This window comes from Plectrocnemia conspersa, unplaced genomic scaffold (genome assembly GCF_051122295.1).
Source record: "Plectrocnemia conspersa isolate PC_06_02 unplaced genomic scaffold, ASM5112229v1 ptg000012l, whole genome shotgun sequence".
In the NCBI taxonomy this organism is placed as follows: domain Eukaryota; kingdom Metazoa; phylum Arthropoda; class Insecta; order Trichoptera; family Polycentropodidae; genus Plectrocnemia; species Plectrocnemia conspersa.
The window spans coordinates 20,943,373-20,970,912 of record NW_028277176.1 but is presented as its reverse complement, the minus strand read 5'-3'; the positions used below and the strand labels follow the sequence as shown (position 1 = coordinate 20,970,912).

The following is a 27,540-nucleotide window of genomic DNA, read 5'->3' as shown; positions in this document are numbered from 1 at the left end:
ATTCACGCCGCGCCGGGCGGCGAGGGCACACGCGTCTTTGGCTCAGCCCAAAACTCATCTTCAATCATCTCAGATCACCCCATCTGGATAATCTCTAAACCCAGGCATTTAGAACAAGCTTCCAAGATGGACAAGGACCGGGCGCTGGAGGAGATGATGTCGAAAATGGGTAAATATCATACATATACACTGACCCTAGACAATCCCGCGAGTCAAAATAAACTGGTTCTCTGACCCTTGCCAGAGTTTTCATCACTAAAACAACGATTCATTGTGATAGATGCTGAAAGGTGCACGATATAAAATAACACCGTGACTCGGAAATAACCTAAAACTTCGTTCAACGTGGTCAAAATAAACATCAACATATGTTTAAAGCGTGCTTTTAATATCGGTTGCTAATCGTGCAAATATTGATTGATATATTTCAGTGCGGTTCTAGTTATCTGCACTTTTTTTATTGTTGCGACACTAAAAGTAAAATGCGAGATGGAAAGTGCTCCAATTATCAATCAAAAAATATGCCTATATATTGATTGATTATAAAAAGCATGACAGAATCGATGCCAAGGCTGTAGAAACTGCGGATTGGTAGATCCTAAGTTGCTAAATTTACAAGGATGAGAAAGTACTAAAAAATGTAAAATTATATTCAAGTATTTCATCCAAAATTTTAATATTCAGACAATTAAAATTTTTAAATATATGCAAAAGAGGGTTTATATAAATAGTTATTATATATATTAAAAACCATAACATTTCTATACATATATAATTTAGCATTGCATTAAAATGGCTAGAAAAAAGCTGCAGTCTCAACTAAACAGAACGTGTAAATCATGTTAACACACTTCTTATGAATTTACAGTTAATCACTCACATGAATATACAGCACGTTGTACGTGTTAAAGACTCTTGCAGCTTTTATCTATTATGCATGAAGAGCACCTTAAAATATTGTGTTTTGATCAATCAGCATCCCACAAATTTAATTTTGAACCATCTTCAGTAAAAATCGAATTTTCCCCACGGGTTGAAAAAGCTTAGAATATATTCATAAAATAAATATTACATAATTTTATTATTTATAAATATATATATATACATATATATTTAATCATTATCTATTAAATGTGGACTTCTCCATTCCCAATATTGATATCAAAGTATATTTGTTTAAAAATTCGATCATTTCAAATCATAAATCAAAACCTATAAGATATGATATGTAAATATGAATGAAGTAGTATTTATAAATTAGACACACTCGTATTTTATACACGCATTTTCATAACTAAACAACAGTTATCAATTTTTTTTTATTGTTGTTAAATAATGGCATATTTTCTCTGTCGTCACATTATTTTAATCATGGTGTTTTACACGCACTAATCTACGGTTCGTGGCGGTTCGTTTCCGCAGCATTAAATACATATGAGAGTATTTTATCGCAGATCTGAAATAAAAGTACACAAAGGAACGGTCATAATTTACACAAAGGGCACAATCGCAATTCCTGTTTCAATCGTTCAATTTCGAATGTTAAATTATTCACATTCATTGCTCAACAAGTCGAATGCGAAAGCCAGACACTTTTTTACATAATGAAACCTATTGTTGGCGATATGTTTGCTGAAAATAAAAAACTTTTTATGGAACAAGTCGATTTTAACTGAAGCGTATCTTGAACGATCGGAATGTATGCACTATGGTATCTGTATTTGGCAAGCATTGTGGAAATTCGGTTTGAATGACATAGATAAGTTAATTTCGGAGCGACAGATGGTGTAACTTGACTATTAGAATACCGATATTAATTAGAGAATTATTATTAATATTAATTTGGGCATATGTTGATATTTTATTTAAGAAGAAAAATCTGAGAAATTGAGAGAGAAAAATCTGAAATGAAATATTGGGAAAATAGAGAGAAAAAATATTACTTTGTGTTTAAATTTTATGAGAATATATCGTTGACTTTAATAGTCAATTTTTTAACTCCGTATTAGCAATTTATTAAAATAAAGCACAGAAAACTGTGCTTGATTTTAATAAATTGAAATGTAGTAATAATTAATCTTCTATATTTATCTACTTTAACCATGTATATAGTTATTTTTTACAGTGTAGCTTTTAACCCTTTCACCGCGGATGGCATATATAGAAGTAATCAATAAAATCGCCAGTACTCATTGGGCACCTAAAGGTGTCATAAACCGTTGAGTTATTTAGTATAATTTAAGGTTGTAAATCATTTGAATTTATTAAACCATATTATTAAAAAATAATATGGCATGAATATGTGCCCCCCTCACATTTCGAAATAGCGCGCAAAAATATCAGTTGCGATGAAAGGAATGAAGTTGAAGTCAAGTTTTGGTCATGAGTAATCTGATCTCTAAATTAGTAATAATTAATAAATACGTTTAAGTGAAATGATTGCTCAATAAAATTAAAGAAGTCAAGTTGTAAATCACTAGTCTAATGTAATTGTTGCCAACTTTGCTTTTGCATCAAGCACGTGTGATGCAAAATTATATATTTGTCAACAAAATATTTTTTAATTATGACACCCCGCCCATTTATAATCAGTTGCCAAGACCGATGTTGTCATATAAAAAACGAATAATTAAATATGTTTAATCAGCGGTTTGAAGTAAATGTAAAATATTAAACATGATTGTATACATGAATAACTAAACTGGATAAATGAATCTATGAAATACAACAAAAAATATACTATTTTATAAAACCTGAAGAAGCTAGCAGTACAAAGCCTGTAAACCAAAATAATCGCTTCTTTTTACAGTGATTAGTTTTTTGCTATCATCAGTTTTTATGTTATATCCGATTCTATTATTTTTTACGTGTGACGTGTAGTTATATGTATGCATCAATTCACTAAGAACAACAAAAAATATAATTTTGTAATAAACTGAGCACAATTTTGTAGCAACTTTTTATTCGTCTATGTATATTATAACATAGACTTAAACAATTAATATTAAATTAATGTATTATTTAATAAAATGGGATTTAATTTAGCATGGTTACTTTATAGAACACTTTGATATAAATGTCATCAAATCTAAAATTCGCTCAGTTGCACTTTAGGATCCTGATAAAAATATATCACTGGATTTTAACCCATGAACAATTTACTCCCTCCGTTATGAATGTGAATTATTTTAAATATCATCTATTTCAAAATTTCATCAGTTGCTCTCTAGGACCCTAATGAAAATTTAGTCACCCCATCTTAGCCCCCTTTCTCCCGCCTGGAACAAAATGCAAAAAATGTTACTGTTTATGGGTTTATTAACCCATTACCCACTCATAAATTGGGTCGATTAGTATATCGAGTGGAACACGATACTTTTATCGAATTAGTTAAAAGATATTGCGCTAAGATAAAGATAAACTAAAAAGAAGAAAATTAATTTAGTGCTATCGACATACAAAAAAATATAATCAGCATTTATACATTTATTTCAAACTAATAGTATAAGGAGATATCTTAATCAAATACGAATGATTTTTAATTTTGAATGAAATTACTTGCATGACGATTTTGGCAATATTGCAACGATAGGTTTTATTTCAACCTTTTCACCGCTACGGTTGTTTAGCGCGAGTGTTTTCCCAGCGCAGCTGATTTTTAATCGGATTATATCATCAATCTTTTTAAATGCTCATTACTATTATTAAACAAAGCCTTTACGACATACATATGCATGTGTGTAAGTCAAGGTTGTTAATTTTAGGTATAATAAAACCAAATTAATAATCAGTATGCAGCCTGAAGCTGATTAAGATGCAGCCTATATAATATCACATTAAGATTTGCTGATGCATTCGTTTTTTAAATTAGTATTTTGTATTATAAAATATAATTGTATTTCAATTGAGTACGAGACGCGGTTTTCAATTATAACTATAGCAAAAACAAATTGTGAAATAGCCTGCAGCCTATGCAATAAGTTTATTAGTTATATATATATATATATATGTATGTTAGTATTTTATACTATTACAACAAAATTATATTTTAATTGTTATACTTATGTTTGTATAATTTATTTGTGTCATTCATTAACTTGCTTAGGTCGTAAAATCGAAACTATTACCCAATCTAGGTCACGGTGTCAGAAGATTAAGAAACACTGCTTTATGGCATATACATACAGTTCTCATCTAGAAGTTTTATGTTATTTTTTCCTGATAACATGTTGGTATTTAGTTATATCATGTTTTTCTTTCTAAAGAGTCGCATGTATGTATTTATTTATTTATTATAAATCTTTCATTGCAACATGATAGGTGTTAGACCAATGTGTTACAATGGGTTAAACACAATTAACAACTACTAAGTAGTGAGACATCATATATCACCATGCACAACCTATATTAACTTTATTTTAATTATTCATCACGATTTTTATTCGTGGGATTAGAAAATTCTAGGAAAACCTTAATTTTGATGGTCATTCGGAATTTTAATAATATCATATTCAGTAAATCCGATATCAGTGATAGGGTTCATGTGGGATTCGAACCCAGGTCTTTTAGACATGTCACTGGCCAATCGTGCTGTATTATGTAAATATATTAATATTAGCTCTTTGAAAAATAACACGTAATTAGTAACACGAGCACGGACGTTTTTTTTTATTTCTTATATTTTTGGACGGTTTTTTTTATTTTTTTATATATGCATCTTTTTTTATTTCTTATATTTTTTTATTAAAATGATGATATACTTTAATGTAGTGTAAGATAAGATCTTATTATTTTCACATTCGTATTATGTTTAAAATCATATTTATATTAATGTTGTGTTTTTATTAAACCATTTCTATAATATCTATAATGTAATTTACTTCTATCAAACCTAAAAATGTATCAGCCAGATAGACCGGCAGAGGATCCAAAGTACACTTTATCTTATTCACAGGTAAACAATATTTAAGTGCTTGGTAGTAATTAAATATACATTTATCTTTGAAAGTAAAGAAAATTGTCTAGATAAGGAATATATTGTTCCTGTCTGGAATGTTAAGAATAGATAATTCCATCTCTACAATATACACTTAGCAAATGACAAAAGCTCACTTTGGCATGCTTGAAAGTGAAACCATTTGTGATGGACAGTTCAGAACGATTCCTTTTCAAAGTAGCAAACTATTTTTATAACTTCTTGTGACGTTTTTTTTCCATCAGGGCCGTACTTAATTATAGTATGAATGTGACGTAGATCTGTCTGAACGTGTTGAGTCACAAATAGTTTTTGAAGAATATGGTTCCGTTTGAACTAGACACTCCTTACAATTAGTTATACACGTTTACTCTCTCAAAAAAATCTATAGTGTATATGGTCACCGCATTCCAAAATCCAACCAACCGCGAAATTGACATTGTAGAAAGCGTGATGAGCTGATGGATTTCGTCCGACATGACTGAATGTCTTCACCGTTGTCAATTTGTTCCAGATATTTTTTTTCTCAACTTCACAACATCCAAAGTCTACCGAGCGATCGTTCTAAAGTTATTCGAAATGTCTTGTGATAAAATCGTATGTGTATCTATGAACAACTGTCCTATATAAATTTCGCCATTGATACGTTTCTTAGTAAATATTTATTCTATCCCGTTCGACAGATATACTAGATAACGGAACAAATACACATACACTGTAAATAACATGCACCGAAAACAGTTGATACGATCAAGCTGATGAATCGGTTAAAACCAGAAATCACTGCTATTGGTTACGAAAAAAACTACTAACGATTTCCAAAAATATCGGCCTTTATAGCAATACATGTAAATATACAGGCTTATACTTTTAACTTTTTTTAATTACTTTAATGCTTTTACTAAATATGATTTTGATAAATCATAAAGGTTATTTAATATATTATCCATTAGTTTAAGCTGTCTAAATTTTGACACTATCAGATTTATTTTTTAATTTTGCCACTTTTACTAAAATGGTTCTAATGTGTTTTATCGCACCCGAGCTAAATTGCATCTTCAGGTATTCAGTACTCTAATACAATTTTTTAAAAACAACTTCACATTTATAAGGCTTTTCATATTTGTATTTTGAATACGAGAGTGGACTCAAAACTATCTCTATTCATAAAGATACTCTTATTGTTGTAAACGACAGTAGCTTTTTATGTATTTTTATCGATTCTTGTTCAATTTTGAAAGCCTTTGTAATCATTGACATTAAAAAATTATCTGAATTGTTTTACTTCTTTTGGAACAATAAATCTAGAACAACATCGTTTTTGATCGACCGCTTCTGGATGCCTCCTAAATTTTTATACCAAGGGCCAGAGCACCACTTGCCAATTTATTCTAATAAAATACATTAATTAATATTTTTTGTCAGTTATGATTTTAATGAAAGAAAAATGCGTAGAAAAATGTAAATTTCTTTGTTCAAACTGCAGCATACTTTTTTTTTAAATAAATTTATTTATATGATTTATGATTCAGAAATTATGTGATTGCGGTGTGAGTTATTTATATTATTTTACTTTAATTATTGTACATTTAATATTTTTTTTTGATTTATTATTGATCTCTCATATACTTATTTATATTCATTTTAAAGTGAGATGCTTAGTGGAATCTAGTTAGAATTTTATTAGATTATATTATAATTGCGACAGACAGCGGAGTGTACATCGGAAGTTGATCCCTCGTATGGAGGAGTTCCTCTCGGGATGTGATCGCCCATGACAGTATGTTGTCTGCGGGCGGCGGGCATCTTCTGGTCTTTTCAAGTGTCTGCTTGTGAGTGCCCTCTTCTCATTGGAGTCCAGGCTTAAGTATCCAAGGCTGTAAAGCTTGCTGATGTAGTGATCTTCCAGCCAATATATGTACTTGTTTCTTATAGCGAAAAAGGTATACGCCTTTAAAATGTGACATTCGCTTGATGGGCATTATCCAAGGTCGTATTCTGCAACGGGAATCTTGTGGATCCGGTGATTTATTATATTCGTGACCGTTTCGCAACAAAGAAGTGTTCTTTTAATGACTGAGAATATTTACAGTAAAAACACTTGTGTGTTTTTTTTTCTGGTCATAACGAGGGCTTTTGTGTGGTCCATCCTTTACGCTATTGTCTTATTTCCTTGTTGAAGGATGAGCATTTTGGTCACAGTAAATTAACGCAAGTTTTAAGAATAAGATTTTCATCTGTGTGTGTTCGAAACACATGAATTAAATTTCTGTTATAAATTTTTATGTAAATAATAATCCATTTTAGTCATATATAATTTGACCTAACGTATACGATTTACATTTTTTAAATGTAAATTAAATTTATTTTTCTTTATTAATAATTTTTAATTTGGTGTTGTTACACGACCGACGACTAAATATAATTTTTGGGATGACAAAACGAGATATTACCATTTACTAATAAGGCTGTTTATGACATGATCACTAAAACTAAGTTATTGTTTGAATTATAAATTTATAGCTTCTACTAATTTATAATACAAATAGTATTTATTACTTGTCAAATCCTAATTAGTTGATGAAAGGTTTTGATATTGCTCGCCATATACTATGAAGTAATTAGCTAAAAGGCAATTATGTGAGGTTTTATATAATTATGTATAAAATAATATGTCCAAGAATGACACAAAGTCATTTTTTAAATAGACTCAATTCAACGATAGTGCATCTCCTATTAATATTTTTTTATTAGCCGTTCGTGACCTACATTTTTACATGAAAAACAATTTCCGTTCAATTGATTAAATATACGCAATCGGTCTATTGATGAGGCGGCCGGCGCCTAACCCGTTCGCGCCCCGCAAATCTATTGACCCTTAGCGAACTTTCAAATTCGGCCATGCGTCTATTTTAAATTTGCGTCACGACGAATCTTTCATAGTCTTTTGGACTAAACGACCGAGTCGACGGACGGGTTCGCGGTTTGGTTCGCTTTTGGCTAAACGCCAGGGATATCGTCGAGAATTTCATTATTATTTATACTCATATGCGATTAATACTGTCGATTAATTGCGCAACTCCTGGGCTCGATAGCTTTCACCGTAGATCAAATGTCTATTGATCTTCTTCTACTGCCTTATCTGTTCGGATGAAGACATTATTGTGACTACTTATTTACTACTGTCTGACTACCCTTTCCAAACCACTGGTTAAATCTCTAATGCAGATTTTTTCTTTATAAGACATACGAGTAAAGCTGTTTTACACCAACTCTATCTATTTATTGTATACATGTAGGTGAAGTCGGTTATTTGAACAGAAAGTAAACATTACATTTCGAAAATATTTTCAGATAACGATAGAGCAACAATTGCTCCTTACGAAATTTTTACTATTACACTTGCAAGAGAACTGCGTACAACTTTTAAAAACTCTCTTAAAAACATGCATTAAAGATGTATGTTCGGATAGAAGAATGAAATTGAAGTATTAAATAAACACGACAAACCAACTTTTGCCCCCCATCCCAGAAAAATATCTGAAATGGCGTCCTTGATTCTTAACCAAAAATTATCGGGTTATACCTCAAATAAAATCTAAAAAAAAACAGTCTCGAATCTATCCCAAAAATATTTTTTTAAATATGTATGTATGGAATTAGGGATTGCAATAATACCGGTGCTACAGAGAGAAAAGCAGTAGTATTATTAGTAGTAATAAAAATTACCATTCATTCAAAATCGAATTAAATGCTTTATTGCTGCATTATGTTGATACATGTTTCGAATTTTGTAAAAAAATCTAAGAATCTTAATAAAATCGAAATATTAAAAAAAACGACGACTGAATTTTTAACTCTTCTATGGAAAATGTGGAAATGTTGTCTCTGTAAATCTTGTCAACATATTAAAAAATCCCTTTTTTAAATTGTAATACAAATATTGAGTAGGATTTTTTTATAAGAGTTTTGTCATGAGTGTCCTTTGTTATAAGATGAGACATCAAATATCTTCTCAGTGAAAATTTATAAATCATCACGAGAGGAAATGATATTTAAATGTATCGATAATTTAATAATCATATAATGTGTATGTAGCGATGTTGCGAAGCTAATGATAAGACATAGTACTCACTGCGTTCTTCACATATGTACATATTGTACATACATTCGCTAGTTTCTTCCTAACATAACAATTATTTGTCTTTAAAATACGTTTTAGGCGAAGCAGTAAATCATTCACTTCAACCATTAAAAGCAAGGCCGTTGAAATTTATATGTGAAGATATAGGTAGTAAACAAATAACTTTGCTTTTTCATACTGAAATTATATGCTTGTCGCATGTTCATATTTGAGCACAAAAAATCCACTGGCAGATCATTTCAGAAATGTTTATTAGCCAGATATATTCAGATAATAATATTTTCCTTCAGTTTCAATACAAAATATAAATATTATAAAATATAAATATTGTACATTTTAATTTACTATAAATGAATATGTGGCAAATGTCCTCGTCTAAGCCTTAAAAATTGGGTAAATTCAACGTTCCTTCCAGTCCTCAGTCTTCTGGCTAATGTCAATGATTCGGGGCGGAACCAGACTCATTGCTACTGTTTAATATAAATTTTATTAGACTGTATAAATCGATATAATTCGTCAATCCTTCTGTGAAATCCGGGGGTGCTTCGCTTGGTATCTATTTGGCAAAAAATGCACCGACTCTTGCATTTAATCAAGTAAAATAAAACTGGTAATGGATACCGTTTAATAAACATCCGCTCGGATACGACATATTGTTTGTTTACGCCGACGAAGAAAAGCTTATTTTTTAAATTTAAGAACACGAATCAATTATTTATTCTAAATTCCACGCAATGATTATAGGTGATCATGTCATTTTGCAAATTATTTATAAAACTATTAATGTCCCGTTATATTTTAGCTGTAACATATATAGAGACCGACCAAAATTATATTTTCCATTCTTTATAAACAAAATTTAAATGTTATTTTTTCCACCGCGTTTGATGAATTCTAAAAGTTTTTAAACATTATATTCAGCGAAATGATTAAAAAAACACATGCACCATCAGCATCGCATGATTCGTCGCTGTAAAGATTTATAGCGTTGTTTTGTTCAGACAAACGTTCTAGCATATGGCATGTACTATTCCAACGCATTTCTAAATCTAATAAAAAGTATCTTGCACTTGGGTAAATACTTATTTGCTCTCTAACTACATTTAAAATGAAAGACAAATTTTATAATCGACTCAAAATAAAAAAAAGATGTTTGTCAATTATCATACATATTTACTAGAGCAAAGCTCAAACATCATATAAAATAAAGTCTTATACTTTCCTGACATGAGTTTTAGTGTTTGTTTTTTACAAGAGAAAGTTTTATTGAGTCGTCTTCAAAGATTGGGTTGTACTCTGGATTCCGGACGTCTTAGCTAGACTAAGTTTGACGTGGAGAGAGAAGCGGCCGCTTTTTCGGTCTTCTTCGTCTTGATAGTCGGCGTTGCTTCATTCAGTTTCGAATTCAGATGAACTATCAAATGCCTTGGAAAATTATAAAACTCTGGTTAAACTTATAGATTAAGTGTTTTGTATACAAAAAATGCCTGAGAGGGTCGCTCGTTGTTCGCCCGTTTTCGTCACAACAATTACGAAGATGAAATATTTTTGTATTTATCTGTTATCTTAGTGGAACTTTAATGCGACCGTTAAAGTTTGCAGGTTGGTAATCTGGCTAGCTTGTCAGCTGTCATTTGGCAGTATAATATAATATAAAGTGACCAGACGACCTCTTAATAAACGCCATTTGTTCTTAAACGAAAATTTAAAAAAATATTTTTTTAGCTCCCGTAGCAATTTATCCCCCTAGAACATTTTTCGAGATGGCCTTTTTCTTTTTTTCTCCGATATTTTCAAAATCTTGCATTTGAACGGTCATTAAGAGAATTTTTGTAGCTAATCCCTTGAAATGTCGGACCACCCAATATAAATGTATTGGATGGAGTTAGGCAACATTAAAAACTGCATCTTACAATATAACTTTTCCTAAGCCAGATCGTGTAAATCATACTCCCATCTCCATGATTCATTATAAACTCGTTGGTCAATCAAAATTAAAATATAAATATATGATTATATAAATACATTCCAAAATAAAACATATAGACTGTAAAACCATAGCAATATGTGCCAACTGACTAAAATCCAAATAAGAAAATATATTATTCATTGATACATTAGCGATTCGCTTTATACTTCTAGCTATAAAGTGAATTGCTGATGCACGATTCGCCCACATGCCATGAATAAGAGAAATAATTTGCCGAAGGTCTAGAAAAGTTAACTGTAAGTAAAATAAATAAACATTACTGATTTTTATATAAAAATATCTGATAAAATAAGTTACATTTCAACACATTTAAAAAAATGAACAATATGATTATTTGTATATGTTTTAAGTAATGCAAAAAAGTAATGAATATATTTATTTATAACAAGTTGTGGCAAGAAGTGTATTTTAAATTGATTCCAAAGTAGACATTTAAAAAAATGTCTACTTTGTTATAAGCATATACATTTGAAATAAAAACAATGACAGCTGTAATTATTTTGATAATTGTGACGTATAGAATCATAATCAGATATTCCCAATTTTTTCTATTATCTATACTTTGTATGCAGTAATGAAATAAATTTCCATAAGATAAACAATCAAACAGAGGCTAATATTTGGTTTGATTGTTTTCGATTAGGTTTCTAGGAAAATAATTTCGATTCTTGAGTTCAATTTAAGTACAGTTTCTGATGTAATGATTAATTTTATAAAGTTCTAGAGCTGATAAAACCTTGAAATGCAGTTTCAGGAGCAGCTTGGTTGTTTACCTACCTCATATTGTAAGAAGTTGTTAAAAAGCTTGAACCTGTGATAATATGTTAGCCCGCGTTAGTTTTATTTTTTAGGACGCCCACGACCTTCTTCACTTTCAAAACTCTCATTCCTAGCATGTTTTTCTTGTAATTATCATTTTATCACTAAGTTCCTTAGCAGTACGCTCACTAAAAACTTTGTTTAATTCAAGATCTGTTTCTGCTGCGTTTTGAACTTGTCAAAAATACATCTTACTTGCTTATTTTCTATCTTAAATTCAAAAGCCCAATTTGAAGCATTAATTATCAATACTCAGACCGAATAATGCACTTAAAAATGATATAAACATGAATACGATAAATGAAGACTGATATATTTGATCATTTTTTTATTACAATATAACGTAATATTAAATGAAGCAAAAGAGTTTATTAATGTACTATTAAAAATTAATACTATTGTATGCATAGTTAAATGTATATGATAAAAGTAGTTAATTTTTAAATCATTAAGCATTTCTTGATTAAGAGATATCTATTGATTGTATAATATTTGTAATAAAAACATATATTTATACAAACGTTTTTTACTTTCTATCAGCTGATTTATATGACGAGGAAAAATATACTGAAAATAGGAATTGTTACTAAATATCAATAAATAAAATTATACAAAAAAACATATACATAATGTCTGATATTTGTATTTATCATTTGTTCATTTATATTGTACATAGTTGATGTACTCACACGTTAATACGTATTGAAATTTGATATCTTTCAGCCTAGAAACCGCGTAATTTGAAACTCAGACTGTTAATAACGCACAAACGTTGTACATATTAATAGTTTGCTAAACAAAATGACAATTCATTGTTTGATTTATTGTTATGTCAAACAAGTAGTGTCAACAACGGTATCACTACATTTACTACCATGCGCATACATATTACATACAATACATTCCAGACTAATGCCTAATATTGAACGATGAAATTGAAAATTATGGTTTAGACTTTGAAAACTATCAATTAACGCTGTGCAATTTCTATAATATATACACACATTCGTTTTATAGCGTTCGTTCACACCAGAAGTGTATTTGAAAAGCGTCACGCTCTGAAAATTTTTAACATTTAGATTATTATTGTAGTCGCCGCAAACCTGTTTAAAAGTATTGCATTAAAGTCAATAGTTTTAATTTATCTCATTCCAATAGCATAAAAATGCACCGCAGTTTATATATAATATAATTCGATAACCTCAATTAATTTGTTGATAACTTATATGACCTCGATCGTACATAGATTTGCAAGATCTTATCACGTTGTACATGTGTTTTATCGTATTGTAAAAAGTTATCACTCAACGAAAATATCGGTCAATTAAAAATTATTCGCTAACAGGATAAACGTAACGTCGTAAATTAGTTTGAATTTACCGCCGCACAGGGAATAGACAATTATGTCATAGACAACCGTAGCAATTGTCGATAATTAAAAACGATCGATCGAGCTTTTTAAAACTGTCAATTTGGCCATAAGGCGTCGCGCGATGATGTGTTGTAATATTTAAAATGATTTATTGACATTAAATCACAAGTGTTAATAGACGTCACAAGATTGTTTAAATGTTGAAATGATAACCTTTAGTATAAATATTCCGATTTTATATTTTTCTTGATGTTTATGAATAGACAAATGCCTTTATATAAAATTTACAATGCATTTCACAAAATAATAGGGGAAATAACCGTTCTTTGTAATTTAAAACTGTAAAAATACTATAATGGATTAGTTTTTATTGTAGGTGTATATCAGTACATTCTATAAACTACTATTGTAATGCTTTATCACAAACAATATTATTTGTTTTGTGGTTAAGGATAAAAATAAATAATCCATTAAAAGTTACAATGGAGAAAGAATTCGGTGTGTCCATGAAGTTTATTTGCGAAAGTATATTGTAATATTTTAAAGTTAAAAAACACGATTGGTTAAAATTATCATAACCAATAGTTAAAGCTTTGTATGAACTTTAAAAACAAAATTGTGTGAAAAAATTATTATTTTCGTACACAAAAATAATTAAAAACCAGAAGAAACAAAATATTCACCGTTCCCTACACGTTAATTTAGACAATTATGACCAAATGCAAAGCTTCAGGTTCCTAGTTGTAATGGTGTGGAGGTAATTAGCAAACATACATACACTGATTCGGTGATTATTTCGCAAACGAAAGTTGCGCACAAAGAAAAATTCAAACATCAAAAATTCTGGTCATAGATAATCAATATACACATATGTATTGTATTTAAGAATACGCAAATATATATAAAACAAATAATTCCTGTATATATATATCAAATGTTAATATGATTGTAATTTAAAAATATCATGTTTTAAATATATTTTATAGTTATATTAATAACTTACATTGGAATGATACACTTACATTTCCTATAATTAAACAGTAAAATATATTTAACAAATAAACAATCACATATATTCAGAATTTTTGTATAAGCAATAATCCAGTCACCACATACACTATGTGTCTATATTTATGATATTCTAGTAAAAAATACTTTCTTTTAGAATAAATACCAAGAAACTAAAATATTTGTATCTGATTTGGAAATTATACATCTCCACTCTTTTACATTGACACTATGTCTATATAATTACAAAACTCTAGCTTTTAGCCCCAGAGCACGCACATGGGTTGCCTTTGCACAGTAGCGCAACTATGCCGCGCGCACTTGTTAAATTTTTGATTAAGCACCTTTTTTATGAAATACATATGTGTATACCTTGTGGACGCGTGTTTATTTTTATAGAATATAACATTATTATGTTCGCAGCTATTTTGAAATCATGTACGACTTGTGCAATTATAATTAGTAAAACACTATGTATATAACTTATATATAATAAGTAATAAGGGTATTCGTTTGTATGAATTTCAATTTTATCTTATTCTATCAGGATCGTGTTTTTTAGCTTCCAGGTTGGGAACATGAATCGATTTGCGGCCTTTCAAATGATAATAGAACCCGTTTAAAAGCCTGTTCTAAAGGGGGATAATTTCAATGCCCGTAATCGACCTCGCTCTGGCAACAGCATTTGAAATAAAGCCTTTCAAAAGTAAAGAATAACTAATATGAAAAAAAATATTTGGCAGATTTTTTTTCTACCGAGTTTTACTTGATCGTTGTGAAGCCTTGCCCTATAAAAAATATTTGGGTTCTCAAGTTCCGCAAAAATTGTAAGCTAATAAATTTCATAGTTTTCAATATTTGATTATATACAATGTTTTGATTGAATTGTTTCCATCTACCAGCACATATACGAAACATTTATAGTGAGACAAGCATTCATCGCTCATGTTGCATTGAGCGACTGTTTTACTTATTCATTGACATTACTAAGCGGAGAATTTAAGCAGTTTGAATGCCGTAATGACGTATGAAGCGAGTATAATATTAAGGACGAACTCGACAAGGCGTCGTTTTTATTTTTCATAACAATTTATGATCGAAGAATAATTATTAAAAAGTCGATTCAAGAATAAATCAATGAATTCACTTAGTCGTTCTCCAAGAAAACTCATGTACAGCTTGATCCAACTCGAGCTTCCTATGTTGTCAGCACTGTAAATCAGACAGCAGTCAGTAATCACCCGTGTTCAAAGTGTCAAATGTTGGTTTGCAACAAACCATTTATGGCTTAACCACCGCTCAACGCGTTAAAATTGTTCTACAGGAATAACAATTCTGTATGAACTGTATATCGAACTTTACGGGAAGATTATGGTCATTTTCATCGTCCTACCGAGCGAACAATTTGCAACGCAGGGGAAATAATGAAGAAACTGAAAGAGTTGGAGTCATCGAAAGGATTGGCTGCTGCAAAAGTTCTAGAGGCGGCCAATTAATAATGAAATACATCAAAAGAAATCCTTAGATTTGTGGGTTTTTCTATAAGTTCAGAAACTGAAGTTGGATCATCATTATTTGAGTTAGCATCCGATTAAAATGATTATGTATAATTTTTAAATTATAAAACGGAATTTATGCATATCATTACGAATATGAATATTTTTTATCCAGCTTGTTTTTATAAAGAAATTTAGGAAAATTTTTGTATTCTTAAAATCAAGTTCTCTGCAAAAAAAGACTCAGTTTTTAAATATTCATCCATATTGCAAAAATTGATTTTATAGTGCTTATTATAATTTATTTCCCTTAATAATTAAAAAAGCTTTATTAAATTATTGGTTTTGTAATTTTTTTTATGATTGGTCTTATGTGCTAATCATATTTATGTTCATTTTTTTCAGGGGAGTTTGGAAAATACCAATGCTTGCAGTTTATTTTGCATATCCTAGCTGCAGTCACGGCCGGTATGCATATGATGTCACTCACCACAGTCGCTGCAGTTCCAGATCACAGGTACAAATTTACATACACATCTTAGTCTAACTTTATTCTTAAGCTAAAAGCAACGCTCAATCTTTTCAGATGCGCCTTACCAGGAGTCGAAGTCAACGGTACGACTCTATTATGGAACTCTACCGAAGTCTGGAATGCTATACCAAAAAACAAAGATGGAAACTTAGAATCATGTTACATATACGACACCGCTAATGGATCAGTCGAATGCGATTCTTGGGTTTACGATCGTACTTATTACGAAAGCTCCAGAGCGATAGAATGGGACTTTGTTTGCGGTAGAAGATGGATGGGATCTTTGGCTCAGTGTATTTACATGTTCGGAGTTTTCACCGGTGCTGTAGTCCTAGGAGGCATGGCCGATAAAGTCGGAAGAAAAATAATATTCTGCGTATCAGCTTTAGCCCAATTGGTATTGGGAATTCTAGTAGCTTTCATTCCCGAGTATTGGTCATTCTGCGTAGTGAGATTTTTATATGGAATCTTCGGTTCCGCCGGTTCATACATTACTGGATTCGTGCTCACCATGGAGATTGTGGGACCGAGTAAGAGGACGGCTTGCGGTGTAGCTTTTCAAGCTGCTTTTGCCGGCGGTATCATGTTGGTAGCTGGTTGGGGCGCGCTAGTCAAAAGCAGAATGTGGTTACAAATCATTTACGGTCTACATGGCATCATGTTAATTCCTCACTGGTGGATCATGGACGAATCTCCGAGATGGCTCTGGGCGCAAGGAAGAGCCAAGGAAGCCGTATCAATAATTCAAAAGGGACTCAAAATGAATAACAAGGGACATAATTTAGACGTTGCTCATTACGTATCTAGAGGGAAGATCGTCGTCGATAAGAACGATGCTTCGGTTGGTGCGAGTGATTTATTCAAAACTCCAAATTTAAGAAGCAGGACGTTGAACGTGTGCTTTTGCTGGTTCGCTAACTCAATCGTATATTACGGTTTATCTTTGAACACTGGTAAATTGTACGGAAATCCTTTCTTGATTCTGTTCCTGATGGGTTTGGTCGAGTTCCCGAGTTACATCGCCATCATTTATCTGCTCGATAAGCTCGGAAGACGCTCTCTCATAAGTTCGTTGATGTTGGTAGGTGGTCTGTGTTGCATCATAGCCGCTAATTTAACTCAAGGAAGCACTGCCACTACAACGATTGTGATGTTAGGAAAACTGTTCATCGCCGGTTCGTTTGCCATTATATATAACTATTCTGCGGAACTTTTCCCAACAGTGGTGAGAAATACGGCTCTCGGTCTGGGCTCTATGAGTGCCAGGTTAGCTGGAGCATCCACACCCATGATTACGCTTCTAGATACTCTTAGTCCGAAGATTCCCGCCATGATCTTCGGAGTGATATCTGTGATATCAGGTTTAATGACACTATTCTTGCCCGAGACGATGGGACAACCCATGCCGCAGACGATACAGGACGGGGAGAACTTTGGAGTAGGAGACACTTGCTTCTCTACGTGCCTCGGCAAGAAAAAGACTCATTCGGTACCTGAACCGCGACCAGAGGTCATGGTTCCGCTGGAAGACATGAGAAGGTAGTACAATAATAATGTGCACGTTACGTAACGTTACTATGTATTTTTGTTAAATATTTACATCATCAAACATATATTTATATAACGAACGTTCACAACAAAATATAGTTTTAAGTCATCGATGTCGATGTTTCAATATTAATATAACATTTTATTATATTCGCTAACGTGTTTTATTTACATCTATATACTAACTAAAGAACGGAACGAAAACCGGACAAGCGCTGAACTGATTTCGAAAACTAACGGACGACACCGTCTAACATTGCGCTCGGTAAAATTCAAAAGCGGTTCGGCGATTGCGAGATAAACATTTCAACTCAACTAATATACATTTATTTTATTTAACCATTTCATAAATAATCACAGACGGGGGTGCGACACCCATAATAGTATCGTTTAATTTTTCATATATTCGAATAAAATGGTAACAGCCTTTTTTGCATAAAAAGGTGGTTATAGGTTGCATGTTTAAAATTAAAGCACGACTAATAATTTGGAGCATTTTAGGACTAAAAAAAACGCAGAGCAAAACGATACCATTACATTTATAAACAACAAATTTAAGTTGTACTCAAAGCTTTGGAAAAAATACTTAGATAAATAGATAAATAAACTATACTGAATTGACGTAACATAAAAATAATATTTATTAAGCATCAACGACAAATAGTTTATTAAAAATGTAATAATGGTGTTTAAGTGATGAGTTTAGGCAGTCCTCGTAATATGCCATCTATTATTAAAGAAGACACCACAATAAGAATTTACATTGATTTCAAATTTAACCACTTTATTATTGCCTGAAGATGTAGACAATCACATTAATTGGTAAGCATGTTAATACAATTCAATGCAATAAATGATACAATTTATAACAATCAATTCGTAAACAATCTTTTTATGGAGCCTTCAAATTATATCGCTTTTGAAACATTCATTAGATTCACTAGTAATCGCTTATCCAAGAGAACAACATCTAGTATAACAATCTTTGAAGACTGCCAAAAATACTTATACAAGCAAGATGCGTCCTGTGCCAGCCCGTACATTATATAAATCGACTCTAAAAAATAACTTTAGACATTTAAATAAAAAAATAACTCTCTCGAGCTATGGTCTTCACGTTACTGCTCATCCGTCTTGACCGCCACAGCATGAACTATAATGGCAGGCTGTCCGGCCCTCGACGGCAACAATTCTCTCATGTCTCCGGGGACGAGTTGCTGCAGGGCAGCGACCAGTTCTCGATTGACGATCGGTTCGCCCTCGGGCCGGGGCTCCCAGCCCAACGGCGGAGACGAAGGTGGAGAAATGAGGAACTGCTTGAACGGTGCTGGAGGTCGCAGATTGGCCGAAGAGGCTGGCGTCACGGGCTGAGCGAAGTAGCAGCCCAGCTTGGCGTCTTGAAACGACAGCCGATGTAATCTATTATAAAAAAACAAACTATTAATTGACCATCTGTCAACGTTTTCTGTTTTTTCCTGTGGCTCCCCAAGGGTCTCTCGTGGCTCTTCTTGCGAATCATTGTATTAGACTTTGATGTGTAATACATTTTAAACTTGTTCTATGGGCTTTACATAGTGATAAATTTCAAAGTAGAAAAAGTGAATTTTTGATAAAAAAAAAGAATACAAAAAATTGCTCTATAGTTATAGATTGAAATTACGATACAAATGTGTAAAAGTAGAAGTGATGTAGATTTATACACAGTACTGTATTAGCTTGTTCTCTGTATTTAAAACGACTTTTCTGCATTTTTTATAATCAACTCAATATTTTCTTAAATGAATGTGGCATTATATGAAAAGTATGTGCGACAAAACTAGGATTTGCAATACCGGTAGTACTGATACTGGTAATGTCGGTAATGGGGCCAAAATCGACATTCAATACTACCGGCATTACAAAATGAAATACCGATAATTCCGGGAAAAAAACTATTTTTTTGTTGTTGAAAACGATATCTCCATAGCTTATAACTACAAAAACGACGATTCCCATATTGCTTGAAAGCAGAAGCGGAGAATAAAATGATGTTCATTGTAGGGGATTAACCTAATTAGCGTTATCAGCATAAGATAGCAAAGTAAAATAATATAATACAGTATTTATGTATTTTTATTCTACAATATTTACCTAAACATTTATAACTGAAATTTAATTAATGATACTTTAAAACAAATATTAATGAGATATTCTAAAATAAATATTAAATGTGCAATAATTGAAATAAAAATTCATAAATAAATCACATCTTTATCACACAAATATCACAATCATCAATCACATAAATTTGTTTTAAAAAAAATGTCGCATTTTGAACAAATAGATTTACAATTTTGTATGCACGATTTTTTCATAAAGTTCTTTCAGATAATCGTAACTGATAAAAAAAGTATGAGTAATATAGGAATATATTTTATTGGAATAAATTGGCTAGTGGTACTCTGGCCCCTGGCATAAAAACTTAAGAGAAATACAATATTTTGTCAAAGATAATGTTATTCTAGAATTATTGTTTCAAAAAATAAAATATTTGCAACTTGCATTTTTAAAAATGTTGTGAATGAATGAAGGTGAAGAAATAAGTAGAATAAAAATATTTTTGTACCCAGTCAAATCGATTTTTATTGGTAGTAGATAACACAATAAAGTATCTGTGTATAAGTGTTTTTAGAAGTACGTGAATGTAAGGAAGATTGTTTAAACATTTCTTAATGTATGAAAGACAAATTATTCATAAATAGTCAGACAGATAATTGGTCATAAAAAATATCAACAAGTCCAAATTTGATCTTCTTATTATATTAAAAAAAAACAACAACAACATGATGACAATAGTTACCAAGTTACTACATCTTCATTTAATAGATTCAAAGAAAATGTTCCGACTCTTGAATCCTTGGATATTTTTGCCAAATTCACAAGCATGTATTAACATTCAACAATATATTAAAGCATAAACTTGACTTTGAATGAATGGACATCTATTAAATAAGCCGATTAACAATGTTTAAGGATAAACACGACAATTTAGTATAGTTGTAATTTAATTGTAGTCATAAATTTTTATAAAACATAAAAATGTAAACATTGTAAATATTAAAAGGGATAATAATATTATGCAATTAAAATATTTAATAAATGGAAACAATAATCGCCAGGGTATTCGAATGCTTTAGTTTTGCTAATCAATAAACATGGTAAAATATGTGAGTTTTACTAAGATTATTTTTTACTAATTAATTCAAATAATAATAATGATATCAATACCTAGTTTTTTTCTCAGTAATACCGGTATTATTGCAATCTCTAGACACAACACAGCAGTGAAGTTTAGAGCTACCTATATAATCAAAATTATCTCGGATTGCAAGGTAAAATTTATGCATTAGTTCAACAATCTTATTGGCCAAATAAGCTACTTGACAGCAACAATCGGTTTGCTGCTAGCGGGTGAAATCTTCTTATAGGATAAGACCTCGCATTAACTCAAAGGAATTTGGCAGATAGTAAGGCTATGTCTATATCTAACTCGATAGTTGACAGATGTCAACTGTCAGATTTTTTTTATTGACATTCCATATTAGGATATATTCGTAGAAAACGAATAAGTATCTATCTGTACTTTTATTTTTTTATTGAGCAGTCATTGCTTGTTTTATAAAATTCTGAAGCTATTGAACCTTAAATAAAATTAAAGTCTGGCTGCAAAAATCAGGTATATTTGTGTGAAAGGTTATTAAAGCTTTTTAAATGCAGCTGAATTAAAAGCATAATCTTTCGAATTAAAACTATGGTATACAGGGAAGGGGGTTAAAAAGTTCTTAGTGTTGAATAAATACGATGGTTAGGGAAGTATTTTTTTGTTTCTCCAAATTATCTCCCATAACTTAAATACATTGCATCCAAAGATGATTATAATGTCATCATTCCTGTGCTAAAATGATTTCTACATAGACTATTAACTCCTCATATATATATTAAGTCTTTTTAAGGTCAGTAGACCAAGAGAGATCAATAGTCCTACTCTAGCTAGACGCCTTGACCAATCTACAATAGATGACTTGGGATGAAACTTTTTATAAAAAAATCTGTAATTAGACTTTCTAGCTGTATTTAATATGTGCATAAGTCTGCTTTCGGTGTATGCATCTTGATTGCATAGCTGGTTTTATTGTCATAAACACTAATATTAACCAAACTGCTAAAACGCCAGTTTTAAAGGTTTTATCAGTGAGAGACAAATACCAGTTTTTACAACTCTTTTAACAAATCTTAACACGAAACAAACTAATTGCAACGGAACGATTATGAATGGCAGCCTACATTTTCTTGTTCCTGGCTCATGACGGAAGGTTTTTCAGGCTGTCGTTGATGCAGAATCCGAACTGCAGTTTTCGACTCACTCCCATTTGGAAGTCTGAAGCCGTGTTTTGGCTTATACAGGATGATCCAATTCGAGTTTCCTATGTTGGCAGTACTGTAAATCAGACAGCTGTCAATAATCACTCGTGTTGAAAGTATCAAATATTAGTTCGCAACAATACATTTACGAAATGAATCGCTTAGCCACTGTTCCAACGCGTTAAATTGTTCAATTGCTCTACAGAAATAACAATTTTGTATGAACTGTGTATTGAAATTTACAGGAAGATTATAATCAATTTCATCGCACAAACAATTCGCAACGTAGTGAACAAATTTGAAGACTAGAAGCGATGGAGATAGGGTAAGGCCTGTGCATCATCATGGCGCCCGTTCAACTAAGAATATTGCTACTGTAAATGAGTGTGGCTGAAGACCTGAAATTTTCGATCCGTCGGCATTTGCGGCTTTTCTTATGACTCCCTTTGGCACATTTTGCATCTGGACTTGCACCTACACCTCTATAAAATTCAGATAGCACAAGAACTGATACTCGGAGACTTATGAACAGCGAAGATTTTACACAGTTTTGGTGTTAGAGCAGCAAGTAGTTGATGTTGATTTTTCAAAAACAATCTTCTTTGATAAGGCACATTTCCACCTCTCGGGGTATGTTATTAACAAAATTACCACACAAGGCGAGGAAGATCTTTATCTGATTCACGAGAGACCGTTACATGCCCAAAAAGTGACTGGTGCACATTGTGGTCAGGCGGCGTTATTGGACCTGAAGTGGTCGCCATAGTACTCCCCCTCTTAGCAATTTACAGTTGCGAAATTAAACCAAGAGATGAAACTAAAGCTCGTTCCAACTGATGTGGCCTTCGTGTGCAGCGTAGGTCGGCGCGGGTGGAAGCAGAACCAGTTGGTTGATGATTGTGTGGACATATGTACAGCGAACTGTACAAAGTGGCCCTTGCGAAACCCTCAGCCAACGGAAAAGTAGGGTTCGGGGTCTGTTTGTCACTTGTGCATGACACTTTCCTCTAATGGTGCCCTAATGTGCATACTTCTGCGTCGTTGTCTGTATTTGTGTAGAGCACGTCTGCCGTTTTATTGAAGCTGTTGCTGGAAAATGATCAGTATCCCATGCGATCCGGGAATTTTACTGTTCTCCCATATCTTGTCTGATTGATTACGCATTCTGGCGGCTTCTCGTTCCGTGGAGTAGATTCCGCTGGTAATTCTAAGACTGCACGCTGTCTATTCTGGATAATGCATCCGCCACAACATTATCGCTGCCCGAAATGTGTCAGATGTCGGTCAAAAATTGCGCGATGTAATCGGTGTGACGGAATTGTCGAGGGGAAGCTTTGTCGGGCTTCTGTCTAAATACAAACGTCAGCGGTTTGTGATCGGTATTTATTGAAAAATTTCGTCCTTCGATCATGTGACGAAAATGTCTCACTGCTCGATATATGGTAAGCAACTCTCGATCGTAAGTGCTGTATCGAGTCTCCGTTGGTGAAATCTTCTTAGAGTAAAAGGCAAGTGGGTGCCATCCAACCGGTGTAGGTTGTTGAAGCACTGCGCCGATAGTCCTGTCCGAGGCGTCAGTGAAAAGTCCTAGTGGTAAATTTGGGTCTGGATGCACTAAATAGGTGGCGTCTGACAAGCCTTGTTTACACGCCGTGAAGGCTTTTTCCAATTCTCCACTTCACGGCACCGGATCGTTGTTGGATTTACTTCCCTTCAATTGATCCGTGAGAAGTTGTTGATTCGCGGACGCACTAGGGATAAACCTTAGGTAGAAATTTATCATCCCTAGTAAATGTCGTAGTTTCTGCATGGTGTCCGGGCGGGGAAAATTTGCAATAACTGCAACCTTTTCCGGCAACGGCCTGGTGCCTTCGTAGGAAGCGCAATATCCCAGGAAATCGACTTCTGCTTTTCCGAAAACACTCTTTGCTGAATTGATCAGCACTCCGTATTCCTTGAGTCGGCTGAATAGTTGCCGAAGGCGTTCCTCGTGCTGTTGGTGGTTTTCGGATGCGGCAAGTATATCGTCGATGCAAACGAAGCAGAAATCGAGTCCTCGAAGTGCTGAGTTCATAAATCGCTGGAACGTCTGTGCTGCATTGCATAGGCCGAACGACATAAAAGGGAGCTCGTACAATCTGAACGGTGTAGAAATTGCCGTCTTCTTTATGTCCTCCGGAGCCACAGGTATCTGATGGTACGCCCGTACCAAATCGATCGTGCTGAAAATTTTCTTGTTTCCCAGTGCATGAGCGAAATCCTCAATGTGTGGCACGGGATAGCTGTCTGGTATTGTCCTAGCATTTAGGGCTCTGTAATCTCCACAGGGTCGCCACTCGCCAGGAGTTTTCTTCGCGACCAGGTGAAGAGGCGATAACCATGGTCTGTCAGATGGTCGAACGATTCTGTCGTTTATCATCTTCTGGAATTCCTCTTTGGCGATGTGGTACTTCTCCGGAACTAGTATTTGAGGGCGATTCGAAACTGGAGGGCCTGAACTGGTCCGGATGTGATGCACTGCTGTATGCTTCGGCTGAGGTCGCAGTGATATCAATCCAGCTGATTACGTAATTTCCAGAAAACGTTTCAAAATGTCGTCGTTCCGGAAATAGTTTTAATCTGCGCATTGTAATATGCATTAAATATTACACGCATTTGTTACGTCGACCAGGCGGGCACGTTTTAAATCTACAAGTAGATTAAAGTGGTGCAAAAAATCAGCTCCAATGATGGGTTTCGTCACGTCGGAAATTATAAATCGCCATTGAAAATCTCGAGGAAGTCCCAAATCGACGGAGATTTGTTTCCATCCAAACGTTTTTTGGCACGAAATCGAAGATATTGATGTGGAAGACACGTGGTTCCAACAAGACAGCCAACTTGCAACACATTTGGTGCCACTTTGGATGTTTTACATGAAAAGTTCCCAAGTCGAATTATTTCACATTTTGATGACATCAAAGGGGCCGCTTATCTAACGCTGTTGTTTTATTTTTGTGAGGTTATGCCAAGAGTCGTGTCTACACCGAGAAATCTGAAACGTTGGAGCACCCAAAAACCAATATCCACCAAGTTGTAGCCAAGATACCATTCGAAATGTAGGAAAAAATCATCAAAAATTACAATACATTGAAAGGATTGGCTGCTGCAAAAGTTCTAGAGGCGGCCATTTAATTAATATTATTTTTCATTATTAATGAAATACATCAAATGCTCGATTGATAAAAAAAATCGATATAATTTAATGTTTTTTGAAAAAGATTGAAAATTTTAAAATTTTATTTTATTTTTGTTAATTAAATTGAATTTCATTTTAATAAAACTTCAGAAACTGAAGAATGGGAGTTGTTTCCTGTTTCCTTGACTACGCACATTTGAATTGGGGGATAATTGAAGTCGCAGTTCCTTTCTAAGAAATATTTTTACTTGGGCAGGTGCTTCTCTTTATACAAAAAATGTAACAATTACAAATAAATTTGAGCTGTTTCCTGTTTCGAACAAATATGTGCGAGGTGATTTTTTAAGCTACTAAATGAACAAAAATTTACAAAATGACTATTTTTTAGTGTCCTTTGATATTTTCAAAATCTATTTGCGCTTTTAGTATTAATTGCGTCAAATAGGAAATTTTAACGTCATATTGCTAGTCCATTATTTTCATATCTAACTCAAAACGCAGTTGACTAGATAAAACATGTCTAATTGAACATTATCAATATTCACATACGCATTGAAATATAATTTGTTACCACGTTTAAGGTTGATAATTTCTTAAAAATAGTCTTAATATGACTGTTGTCATAACTGAACTGAGAGATATTTTATGCCCTAATAGTAAAAAGATACTATAACAAAAGCTTTTCTGGGAAAAACAGGGAAGAAATGTTTAGTAAAAAAAAAGCTTATTTTGACGCGCGATTATTATGCTAATGGGACCAGAGTATCGAAGCATACCTGACGCGAGCATCAGCGGCCGAAGCGGTGTCCGCATAGTTGACTCGAAGCCTCTTGAAACTGCGCAGCCACTGAAAGTCGACAGTGGGTGAGACCTCGCGAAAGAGCGCCTCAAGCTGGCCCTTAGTCTCCTCATCGTCGAAGACCTCCGCGGGGACGTTGGTGACTATCAGGGACTTTGGCAACTCGTCTAGCAGATCGGGCGAGAGCTCCTCGCGGGCGAGACGCGCCGCCTCGGGGCTCACGTTCGGTAGGCCATCTCTGGCGTTTATGTACACTTCCTTGTCGTCCTCGTCCTCGAGCTCCGCCTCAGTGAGAAGACGCCCTCCGTGCTCCTCGGCCGGCGGCTCTTCCTCCGCCATGGCCCGCGCGCCGGGCCCGCGGCCGCCCCTGACGCACTGACACTGATCGACGGCCGCCGACTGGCCGCCGTCTCGACGGTAGCTCCGACTAGGCGGGCGATTAGCTTCGTGAAGTTAACGATAGCGCTTAATCGCGAACGACGTCCTCTAACTATTTTCAAGAAATATGACACATGTCAGCTTATTTAGCTGAATAATTTTAAATTACGCGAATCTCAGATTTGCTACATACTATCTAGAACGCGAATTGCCATTTGTTTCATCAAAAAGTTTGTATTAATATTTAATATTGATATTAAGTTAGGTGACCAGACGTCTTCATTTAAGAAGAATTATCTTCCTTTTGAAAATACTCTAAAGTGACCTCTTATGATATTTTTAAAATCTGGTCACCTTATATCAAGTATTTCCATCGGTTATGATATATCAATGCACGCACATCTTCCAATCTACAAAACAATTATACTCAGTGATTTTAACATAAATTTTCCTCTTTATATGGTGAATACCATAGTAGCGAAATCACCATGATGTAACTCACAAATCAGTAATGTAATGTGAGCCTGTACGCTATTGTGATGTAAAATCAGGTTGTTGTATACCCACAATTCTGTTCGTTTTTTCGGATTGTCGAACGCAAAAGCTTAATACTGCTGCTGTTATTCATACTGCATGTGTTAAAAATTATCGACCGTACGACATGGTAGTAAGAATTTGTAGTAGACTATCGCTATAATCAAATAAATAATTGAAATTCGATCGAGCTTAAATTAATTTTTTTGATCTTGACTATTTAGGACAGGGCTTCGAACCGATATTTTTTCTTTTGGTCTTCGTTTCGATTAAATTAAAATAAATATATCAGCTTGGTTCCGGTTTTTGTTTGGGAAAACTTTTTTTCAATTTTCTGTTTTCGATTCAGCTTTGGGTAATTAATTT

At 33.2% G+C, this 27,540-nt stretch overlaps 2 protein-coding genes across 2 annotated transcripts; one reads left to right on the top strand and one right to left on the bottom strand.

Moving 5' to 3' along the window:
* On the top strand, positions 1 to 18,037 carry LOC148228582 (organic cation transporter protein). The gene is made up of 3 exons (XM_088200659.1): positions 1 to 169; positions 16,210 to 16,321; positions 16,391 to 18,037. The coding sequence occupies exons 1-3, from the start codon at positions 127 to 129 to the stop codon at positions 17,877 to 17,879; spliced, it is 1,644 nt and encodes a 547-aa protein (XP_088056785.1). The 5' UTR covers positions 1 to 126; the 3' UTR covers positions 17,880 to 18,037.
* On the bottom strand, positions 17,899 to 26,667 carry sra (RRM_RCAN_like domain containing protein Sra). Its single transcript, XM_088200661.1, has 2 exons — positions 26,240 to 26,667; positions 17,899 to 19,303 (listed from the first exon to the last, which is right to left on the bottom strand). The coding sequence occupies exons 1-2, from the start codon at positions 26,599 to 26,601 to the stop codon at positions 19,003 to 19,005; spliced, it is 663 nt and encodes a 220-aa protein (XP_088056787.1). The 5' UTR covers positions 26,602 to 26,667; the 3' UTR covers positions 17,899 to 19,002.
* Positions 26,668 to 27,540: the final 873 nt, after the last annotated feature.

Excerpts from the sequence above, each read along its gene's own strand:
- LOC148228582 (XM_088200659.1), top strand. The coding sequence starts at position 127 with ATGGACAAGGACCGGGCGCTGGAGGAGATGATGTCGAAAATGG. Across the intron at positions 170-16,209 it reads GGAGATGATGTCGAAAATGG|GGGAGTTTGGAAAATACCAA; the intron begins GTAAATATCATA and ends CATTTTTTTCAG. Across the intron at positions 16,322-16,390 it reads GCTGCAGTTCCAGATCACAG|ATGCGCCTTACCAGGAGTCG; the intron begins GTACAAATTTAC and ends CAATCTTTTCAG.
- sra (XM_088200661.1), bottom strand. The coding sequence starts at position 26,601 with ATGGCGGAGGAAGAGCCGCCGGCCGAGGAGCACGGAGGGCGTCTTCTC. Across the intron at positions 19,304-26,239 it reads GCCGCTGATGCTCGCGTCAG|ATTACATCGGCTGTCGTTTC; the intron begins GTATGCTTCGAT and ends TTTTTATAATAG.